The sequence below is a fragment of the Chrysochloris asiatica genome, unplaced genomic scaffold (genome assembly GCF_000296735.1).
Source record: "Chrysochloris asiatica unplaced genomic scaffold, ChrAsi1.0 scaffold00003, whole genome shotgun sequence".
In the NCBI taxonomy this organism is placed as follows: Eukaryota; Metazoa; Chordata; class Mammalia; order Afrosoricida; family Chrysochloridae; genus Chrysochloris; species Chrysochloris asiatica.
This window is the reverse complement of record NW_006408521.1, coordinates 20,098,582-20,108,893: the sequence shown is the minus strand read 5'-3', so window position 1 is coordinate 20,108,893 and position 10,312 is coordinate 20,098,582. Positions and strand designations below refer to the sequence as shown.

General features: G+C 40.2%; 1 protein-coding gene across 1 annotated transcript in view; it reads left to right on the top strand.

The window, feature by feature from the left end:
• Positions 1-10,312, top strand: part of NOC3L (nucleolar complex associated 3 homolog (S. cerevisiae)) — a 42,145-nt gene that overhangs the window by 14,029 nt on the left and 17,804 nt on the right. Inside the window, exons 3-7 of the mRNA XM_006831161.1 lie at positions 2,779-2,911; positions 5,048-5,205; positions 5,736-5,792; positions 7,151-7,281; positions 9,073-9,234. Of these exons, the coding sequence (XP_006831224.1) occupies positions 2,779-2,911; positions 5,048-5,205; positions 5,736-5,792; positions 7,151-7,281; positions 9,073-9,234 (641 nt within the window). The remainder of the gene's footprint in view (positions 1-2,778; positions 2,912-5,047; positions 5,206-5,735; positions 5,793-7,150; positions 7,282-9,072; positions 9,235-10,312) is intronic.

The following is a 10,312-nucleotide window of genomic DNA, read 5'->3' as shown; positions in this document are numbered from 1 at the left end:
AAATCCTTTTTTGTATTTGCTCTTTCATCTTAGTAGTGTTGAGAGATTTATCTTCCAGCTTACTAGTTCTGGCTTCTATCTCTTCAATTCTGCTCCTTTGCCCTTTCAGTGTATTGTCCATTTCTGATATTCTATTATTAATCGTTTGGACCTCTTTCTGTAGGTTTTGAATGGTTTTCAATGCTGTATCTATCTTATTTGATTGTTTCTGTAGTGCTTTTCTGACTTCTTCCTTATTTTTCTCAACTCCATTATACTGTGTTTTGACACCTATTATAATCATTTTTCTGAATACCTTCTCTGGCATTTCCAAAGTGTAGGTCTACTTCCCAGCTCATTTGCCTCAGTCACTTTAATCTCATTTCTGGACATGTGCAGATATGGTCGTCTGCTTCTGCTTTTTGGACATATTCAGGGGTTATCTGTGGCCTTAATACTTAGATGGGTGTGTATTTTGGTACGACTACAGCCGTTTGGTTTTAATTGGAAACTGTCTCTTTAAATTTTGAGGAGATCTGTACGCATGCGTAGTAGAACCCTCCGAGGGTGGGGCCGGGGTGCCCACTAGCTCAGGCACCCTAATGGAGGTGTGCAGACTGCAAGGGACCAATGAACAGGTACCAAAAGAAAAGAATGTCCACAACTTTATCTCCACGGTTCTGTGAAGCGTCCGTTGCTGTGAAGCGTCCGTGGCTGCTCTGTTCCTTCCCCTGCTTGGTCTCACCCAAGATGGCGGAGCAGCTGAGCATCTTGAAGGAGAAAGCGATGGTTTTGCTGCTTCTGGTACAAATTCCCCTAGTTGTAAGCCTTCCAACCTTCTAAATATTCATTTATATGTGGTTCATAGAGTTCTGGGACCATCCCCTGAGCCTCTTTGGTCTTGTATTCTGTGTTGTTGCTGACGAAGCTCCTTACTGCCCTTTCACCCGATCCGCCATCTTGTTTGTTATCCCTACATGGTATTCTTATTAATAATGAAATGCATTTTAAATTTTGGCACAATGGTGACACATTGTCCTCTGGAAAATGACTTAAATGTCTTCACATACTAATGGGAAGATGTCAGCTACTGGAGAGGGGGGTGGTTGAAGTCATAGCAGAGAGAGGACTTAAATGATAGATATGGAGGCTGCAGCTGTTGAATTTGGTGTGAAGTTGAAGGAGTTTTTAGTGTATGGCTTCTCATTTCTCAGTTCCGTAGCCAGGTTCTCTGATGATTGTGAAGTGAGGCAGATTTTAGAGTTAGAAGTGTTATGATAGATGGACTTGGAAAAGTCACTTTAGGAGAAAGGGAAGCTAGTGAGGGAAACAGAACATTTGCTGGTCAGTTTTGAGAAAGTGATAGCTCATTTGAAGTAGACAGGAGTTTTGTTCTGTGCAGTGTGTATGTTTATATAACAACATTTGCCAGTCTTGCTGGGATCTGAGAGTTGTAAGTTCTTTTAGGAAAATACAAAGATTGTCTTGTTTGTGCTTGACTCTCCAGCACCTAGAATAGGCCTAGCATTTAGTTGGGATTAATTTTTTTTATTAGGAGGAAGAGCACAACTAATAGATGGGGGTGGGGAGGACCGGTCTTTTACAACAATGTTGTTGGTACTCTTGGGTCAGGAGACAGGGAGAGAAGTCCTAATGATCCAGAGCTGGGGTTTTGTAAGATGTGAGTGCCTTAGTGTAAAAGGGAAACTGTAAGAGAGTGATAGAAATCAGAAGAAGAAGCAAGTCAAGAATGAAGGAAGCTCTGTCTTTTTCTGGATATTGGCAGGAGAGTGGGTGAAGTGATAGACCCTGATAGTGAAGTAAGAGAGGGAAACTAGACCACATTGGTAGAAGAGAGAAAGTGGAGAGTGTCAAAAGATTGAAGGTTTGTGTATTTGGTAGAAGTACAGCAGAAGTAACCTAATGAAAGTTGGAATGACAAAAGGGCTATGGTATGAGAATGGGGTGAGTATTTGTTTGGGGTGTGACTCTTGGAGACTGTAAATCTTTACAGGAGCAGACAGCTTCATCTTTTTTCCAAGGACTGACTGGTGGGTTTGAGTTACTGACCTTGCAGTTAGCAAGCACCACCAGAACTCCTTAGCTCTTGGATTGTTGTTGTTGTTATATGCCGTCAAGTTGGTTCCGACTCGTAGCAACCCTGCATGGGGTTTCCAAGGAGCATCTGGTGGGTTTGAACCACCATATTGCAGTTCAAACTGACCTTGTGTTCCAGTAGTTATCCTACAGCGCCACCCCAGGACTCCAGCTCTTGGGTGGTGGTGGGGATGGTTATGTGCCATGGAGTTGGTTCCTTCTCATAGCAACCCTGTACAGGGTTTCCGAGGCTGTAAATCTTTCTGGAGCAGAAAGCTTCATCTTTCTCCCGCAGAACAACTGGTAGTTTGAACTGCTGACCTTGCGGTTTGTAGCCCGATTCGTAACCACTAAGCTACCAGAGCTGAAATGGAATAGAAGAGCCATTGGAGTTGAGCATGAGTTAAAGGGGGTTGTCTTGGGCTCTCAAGACACCCTGAACAGCATATCAGAATTTATGGATACTTTGATTGTTTCAATGACCTTGGTGTGCATCTGTCATTGAGACTGCAGGACTCAGAGGGGCTAATGTCTTGTGCAGCTCGGGATGCTTCCCTGCAACAAAGACTTGTCCTGTCTAACATACCAGCTGTCTTCATTCAGTGACACCAGAAAAGCATGGACATTCCTTTTGGAGACATAGAAATGCAGTGAGCTCTCCATCTGTAGTAGTTCTTCTGATACTCTATGTCTATGTAACAGGTAAAAGGATTGAGAGGGAAGAGGAGGAAGAAGAGGAGGCCCTTCCCTTAGACATGATGGATGAAGATGACTTACAGTTAATGAAAGATTTAGGACAAAGAGCATCTTTTCTAACAAGAGATCTTTCTTCCAGGTAATAGTTCATTTAGACTTTTTCTTTGGGTGGTGGTGGTGGAGGTAAAAATAGACAGAACATTCGGCATTTTCTACGTGTACACTTCGGTGATAATTGGTTACGTTCTTTACCACATAACTTTAATGTTAAAAAACTCAGATCTAGGGATATTAGTCTCGCTCATATGATCCAAGAGTAAATAGACAAAGGTTTACAAAACAGACTAAATGCTTTAGAGAAAGGAAGATCGCTTAAGGGAAATAAGACCCAGTATATCCAGATTACACTCCCAGCTAAGGTTATTCATGGGATAAGTAGATTTGTGTTATCTTTCAGTAATCCAGAACTTGATTGGAACTTAATCCAACAGCATTTTAGGAGGTTGTGGAACAATATACACTTGTCTGTGGATATTCATCAGCTACATGCTCAAATTTCTGATATAAGTAATTCTCAAAGTGAGCACTGAGTGGCTACTAATTTGCTACCCCTGCTAGAAGAACTTGATTGAACCTCAGCATAGTGATCCTGCTTGGTCACCTTAGAGCAGGTGGTGGGCTGGCAACGTCTTGCGTATGGGGTCCCCAGCCGATCTCCTCCCTCCCTGCCTTCCTCGGATGGTGGCTGTTTATGCTGGACGTGTGGCCAGAGACGGGTAAGGATCACGTGGAACCTCGGCAACTTAAGACAGAGCCATTGCCATGCTGCAATGAGTTTCAATGATTGGTAAGACTGAGGAATTCGCACTGACCGCCTAAGACAGGCAGCGTCCCTTAAACAAACAATAAATAAGGAGGATTCGGATGCAGACTGTGCAGACCTGGTCAGGAGGCCAAGCCCCTGTGGGCCTAAGCGTTGTTGACCGTCCAAACCATAGGCTCTGAGGATCAGACTTTAGCTACCTAGTAGACATAGCAAACTGTCCCTCATCTGATTATTCAGTAATGCTTGTTAGTAATCTCATACATCAGCCCTGGATATCCACAGACAAATGTAAAAACCTTCCCTAAAAACCGAGACTATAAATTCCAAAAAGGCAAGTCCCCCCCCCATCCAAAAAAAAAAGCTAAAGAGGATAGATAGAGAGAAACACTGTTAACTGATGATATATGGAGGGGATAATAATCAATGTAATGAAACAAGCTATATATGAATGGTTGAATAAGTTCTCCCATGTAAACTATCATATAATTCACAATAAAGCATTAAAAAAAAAAAAAAACTCAGACCCGATTTTTATTTAGGTGATGCATGAAAGATGCCCAGTTCAGTACAGTATTTACAAACAGACAGGTAAGCCGGAAGACAAGCTCGTTTTGTTGATTTCTTGTCAGTCTGAAGAGTGAAGCAGAGTGGGGGAAGTGCTCTTCTCAGTCTGAGGTGTTGGCCGTGCAGTCCTGAGCTCTTCATGGTTAGGGTCTCACTGAATTCTCATTTCCCTACCAGGCAGATATTCCCACTCACAGAGAGGTACTTTTATGTTCCATACATCGCACACTTTGTTTCATTTTAATGATTGCAATCCCATCCATGTATCAACAGTTATCCCACCTCCTCATGGGTATTTCCATTATTACCTGTCCTTCTAAGAAGTGGGTCTGGTATTTACATTTAGTTGTTTTTGTTTTAAACTCCAAAATCCATACTATGCTCTGAAGAATTTGGGGAAAGTACCATAGCCTGATGAGTCCTGATGTGGTGCTGTAGGATCAGCACTGGACTGCTAACTGCAAGGTTGGAGGTTCAAACCCACTAGCTGCTCCTTGGAAACTCTATACAGGGTCACTGTGAGTTGGAACTCACTACTCGATGACACTTAACAACAACAACCCATAGCCTGATTTTACCTTAGGCTCTGTGGAAGAGAATTCAAAAAAGGATCTGCTGAAAATTTCACCTTTTTCAGCATCTAAAAGGAAACCTAGATGCTGGCATAGTTTGAGCTTTTGCATGATAAAATTATTCCATTCCTATTTGAGTACCTGCTATGGGCCAGACACTGGTCTAGGTTGAATAGGAAAGTTTGAGTATGATTTATTTTTCTATACTTTTTACAAATGGTGGGTCTTGGGGATGCTTTTTAAATACATTAAAACTAGCATATTAAAATTTTTGTTTAAACTGTTATAAACTAGTATAACTTTTCCCCCACAGTGAGGCAGTTCACAGCAAGAAACGAAAGCATGAAGGCATTATAGAGAAATATGAAAAAATACCGAGGAGTCTGCACACTGCACCAGAGAAAGAACTGATTCACTTGCTTCCTATCAAAGATAAAAGTGGTATCATCCCACAGACCAGAGAGAAGCCAGGTGAATTTAATCAACTCATGTAACCATTAAAATTGCAGCTCCTTATCAACAGTATCACTTCTTTTCATTCAGAGTTTAATTAAAATTTTAAGATAAAGGTAATGTACAAAATAAAGACAGCTGCAGTTGGTCTTGTCACAGGTCTGATGATTAGCTCAGGTGTACTGAGTACAGTGGATGCTACGAATGTTGGGTGATTTTCTTTCTAAAAGAGTCTGTTTCACCAAGCTCTACTGTTTCTAAGAGTAGAGCAGATTAACTGTCCTGTATTAGCCTTTTTTTCTTCTTTCATTTAACTTTTTCTTTTAAAAGAAATCACGCAGAAAAGTCCAGAAATCTAATATGTGGAGTTATGTTGAGTGTTACAAACCAGCGTCCAGAAACTTCTTTCGTACCTCTTTTCAATCATTAATTGCTTCCTTTCTACAGAAACAACTATTTTGAGTTGTTTGGTAATATCTTCCCTGCTTTTCTTTATAGTTTCACCACCTAAGTCTATTATCACATTTTTATTCACATTTTCCACGTAGTTATTGACAGTAACAAAGATGAAGAGGATCAAGAAGAGGAGCTGGCACTTGAAGAAGGTAATGAGATATATCTTTATAGTTACTAAATTGAGACAGTAATTGTGAGTTAATTTAAATAAAATCTGGAATGTGCATTTTTGAAGTATAGATTATTTATTTTATTTAAAATTTTTTTATTGTGAATTGAGTGACGGTTTACAGAGATCCTTAGTTTTATATTCAACAAATTGCACTCTTTGATTCATTTTAATGATTGCGGTCCCCTCCATGTAACAGTAGTTACCCACTTCCTCCCTGTGCTTCTTATTCCATTTCACCTTCCTTCCCATCCCTTCTCAACTTTGTACTTGGTAAATGTTTGGAGCACAGGTCATTTTGAGGTCATTTTGAATATTTTAACTGTGAGAGAAAGTCCCTCCTATAAATAACTTAGTATTTTATTTGTAACCTTACATCATAAAAAATTATTGTGGTATGAAAAATTTGTTTCTTAGACCAAGTATATTTTGTATATGTTTGCGTTGGATAACTGAATGTGTGTTTCTAATGTGTAGAATAGTTCTAATTGAAACTTGAACGAATAAAATATTTGACTGTTTGAAACCATAGTTTTTGGAATTGGTAACAGAATGCACTGGTTAAATTGCCCTTACACTTAATAATGTAAGTGAGATTAAGGCCACCTGTCTGTTTTCAGTTGTCCTTTATAGACTCATTACAGATTATGTTTGTGTATTTATTAAAGTTAGGATCCTATGAATTTCTTAAGATGGTCATGTTGTTGTTGTTGTTAAGTGCCGTCGAGTCGTTTCCGACCCATAACAACCCTGTACAGGGTTTCCGAGGCTGTAAATCTTTATGGGAGCAGAACGCCTCATCTTTCTCCCGCGGAACAGCTAGCTGGTAGTTTCGAACTGCTGGCCTTAAGGTTTGCAGCCCGATTCGTAACAACTACGCTACCAGAGCTGTTTTGTGTAATTCAATGTACTTTACAGAGTTGAAAGCAAAGGAAAATATTCTATACTTTTTAGAAAAACTAAATCAGGTTGACCTTTCTTTTCTTTCATCTGAGTTACTATGAGTTTGTTCGTCTACTGATTAAGATATGAATCCTGAGTCAGACTGCCTAGGTTTAAATCCCATATCTGCCAGGTTTATTAGTTCTAAAAGGTAAGTTTCCTACTATCCCATTACCTCAGTTTCCTTATCTACAAAGTGGAGCTAATAATAGTATTTGCCTCTTAGAATTGTTGAGAGGATGACAGGATGACGTGTAGTACTAAATGTAGAGCTCTTGGCCATGGTAAAGTACTTGACAGGTGTTATCATTCATCATTATTAATTACTATAATTATTGATTGAGGTTCTTGGTAAATAAAGGAATATTTTAAAGGAAAAAAACTAATTTCTTCTAGAGCTCATTCAAGATCCCGTTCCAGAGCTGACTTTAGAAGAACATTTAATTGAGAGAAAGAGGAAACTGCAGGAGAAGAAAATGCATATTGCAGCATTGGCTTCTGCCATAATATCAGATCCAGAAAGTAATGTAGGTAGAATGAATGTCTTTGTTGTTGCTGTTGTTAAGTGCTGTCGAGTTGGTACTGACTCATAGCGACCCTGAATAGGGTTTCCAAGGAGCAGCTGGTGGATTTGAACTATCTAGCTTGTGGTTTGCAGTCCAATGCTGGTCCTACAGTACCACATCAGGAGTCTTTTATAAATGTCTTTAGGATCGTCATAATAAATATGGGATAAATATTTACTACTTTAAGGCTCTCTTGTTACCTATAAGCATCCATGGAAAGGTGAAGCATTAACTGAACATAGTAGCTGAGTTAAATTCAAGAGTGTGTGCCTTAGCTCAATCTTATGTCTGAGCTTAGCTTCTTTTGCTATCTTAGAAAAGTCACTTAAATTTCACGTAATCCTATTTTCCTAATTTCTAAATGAAGACCTAATATTATGGCCCTAAAATGCTTACCAGTTTGTGAAAATTAATTGCATTAAGCAGAAGGACCCTTCTTGCATATCAGATTGACTATCCTATAGAGTTTTTCATAAGAAACATGCTTTAAAACAAATCAGTCATAGTTGTACAAGCCTCCTTTGAGTGGGAAATACATTTTAAGTAATGCCAGAGAGTTGTAATGAATGATCATTGGGTCATGGGCACAGTGGTAAAGGTGAGAGGTGCAACACCTGGACTCACGAAACTTAAGGTTTCATCTCAGCTCTGGTAAGCACTGTATGTGTGACCAGTGAGTCATCTTATCCAAGATTCATCTTCCTTCTCTCCTGGTGTGGTGCTGTAGCATCAGCACTGAATTGCACACCACAAGGTCGGCAATTCAAACCCACCAGCTGCTCTTCAGAAACCCTATACAGGTTCATTATGAGTCGGAACCTACTTGATGTTACTTAACAACAACCACCAAAAGTATTACTTAAAAAGTACCTATTTCACAACTTTGTTGTAAGGATTAGGAACATTGAGCTTATGGATAATTTGCACTTGCCTTTTAAAATGGTCCTCACTTTGAAATACAAAGGAATCTGGTGGCACAGTGGTTTAAGCGCTCAGCTACAAACCAGAAGGATGGTGGTTCAAATCCATCAGCTTCTCTGAGGAAGAAAGATGTGGAAATCTGCTTCTGTGAAGATTATAGCTAGAGATTGGAACCCAGTTCTTCTGACTATATAGCTTCATGCTGTTTCCCACAGTTTAGGGATAGCAGACAGGCGATGGCATGCTTGTTTTAATCCTTGTTCGTGGCAGACATTGCCAACCAATCAGAACATTGTCCTTCTATATAGTATTGCAGCAGACAACTGCAGCTCAGCAGAGCAGTCACATCAGTTGAAACCCATTTTTTCATTTCTGCATCATAAGACACTTGTTAAGTGCCATCAAGTCGGTTCTGACCCATAGTGACCCTGTATAGGCTTTCCAAAGAGCAGCTGGTGAGCTTAAACCATCGACCTTGCAGTTCAAATCTTTGCAATCTGGCACATTAACCCACAGTACCACTATGAAGTGTGTATACATATATATATATATGTGTGTATGTGTGTGTGTGTGTGTCTATATATATATATAGACACACACAAAAAGTTTATATATTTTAACTACTTAGTTAACAAAAGTATGATGAACTAACTCATAACTAGTGATATCTCTCTGTTGGTGAAGTAAATTGTGTGTGCATTTGTGTGTCTCTTAACTAATGACATGCTTAGTCATGGCTGAATTTCCCTGATTACACCAGATGTAGGTTTGTTGTTGTTTATAATTGTTTTGTCATGGTGTCTCTAGCCTTACAAGTTATTTCCTTAACAGATTAAAAAATTGAAAGAATTGCGATCCATGCTAATGGAACAGGACCCTGATGTGGCTGTTACTGTCCGAAAACTGGTGATAGTTTCTTTGATGGAATTATTTAAGGACATTACCCCTTCATATAAAATCAGACCCCTAACAGAAGCAGAAAAATCTACCAAGGTAATGCTTGCTATGAATACTGTATAAGGTAAACCAGAAACTTAGCAGAGTGAGAAATGGGATTTGTTTTTCAGTGCAGGCATACAGTAGGCATTCACATTTTAAAAATATTTTATTGTGAATTATGTGATAGTTTACGTGGGAGAACATCAGCTTTACATTCATCCTATCATATATTGCTTCCTTGCCATGGTTACAATCCATTCCATGCATCTTTAACCAACCAGTGGGTATATATATCCTGCAACCCTGCCCCTCTGGTCGTCAGCACACAGCCTCTCTCCCTCTCTTGGTCTAAAATCCCCAACTGCTCCATCTCGCCATGTCATCGTCTCAGCCTCCATCTCTGGCGTCACTGCTTCTCTGGGTAGAGTCCTGCTCTCCGCTCTTCTCCTTTGGTGTTCCCAGGGACCTCCGCTCCTGGACTGCAAAGTCAATCACTCCCCTACTTTTGCTACAAAATGTCTACCTTTACATTTCCAACCCTCACAAGCAGTCCTGATAACCATTATTATACCACAAGAGACCTATCTGCATCTCCTTTCATCAGCCCTGCCCAGACAGATTGGATATTACTCAGTGGAGATTCTACCTTCCGCCATGCCTTCTGGATCTAGGCTCCCTCTTGAAAGCTTGTAAGTCAGTCACTTCTTGCCTTTGTAGCCCCCCTCCATTTTGGGTAGCCAATGTCCAAGTTGCCCATCCCTGTCTACTCTGCATACAGAGGGGTGGGAATGATCCTCGCTGTAAAGATTTGTTCCCTGTTTTGAGCTACTGCATCCATAGGTGTAAGTCAGGTTCATGAAACTGTATCAGATTATCCTTTTTTTCCTCTTCTTCTTCTAGTTGAGCTCTGATCATCTAGTCATTGAAGCCAGGTCAAGTGGATATTATCTGCAAGTGTGGGTGTTTTTATGCATATGTTCTCCCTTCTTATCAGCTGGATGCTTCACTCTCCACTCTAGTCCTCTGTGGCTATGCCACTGACTCTGGGCCCAAGAGTCCCCAGGTCTTGCCACACTGCTGGCCGACCAGGTCTCTACCCAGGTTTACAAGAGTCTATTGAATGTTGTAGGAT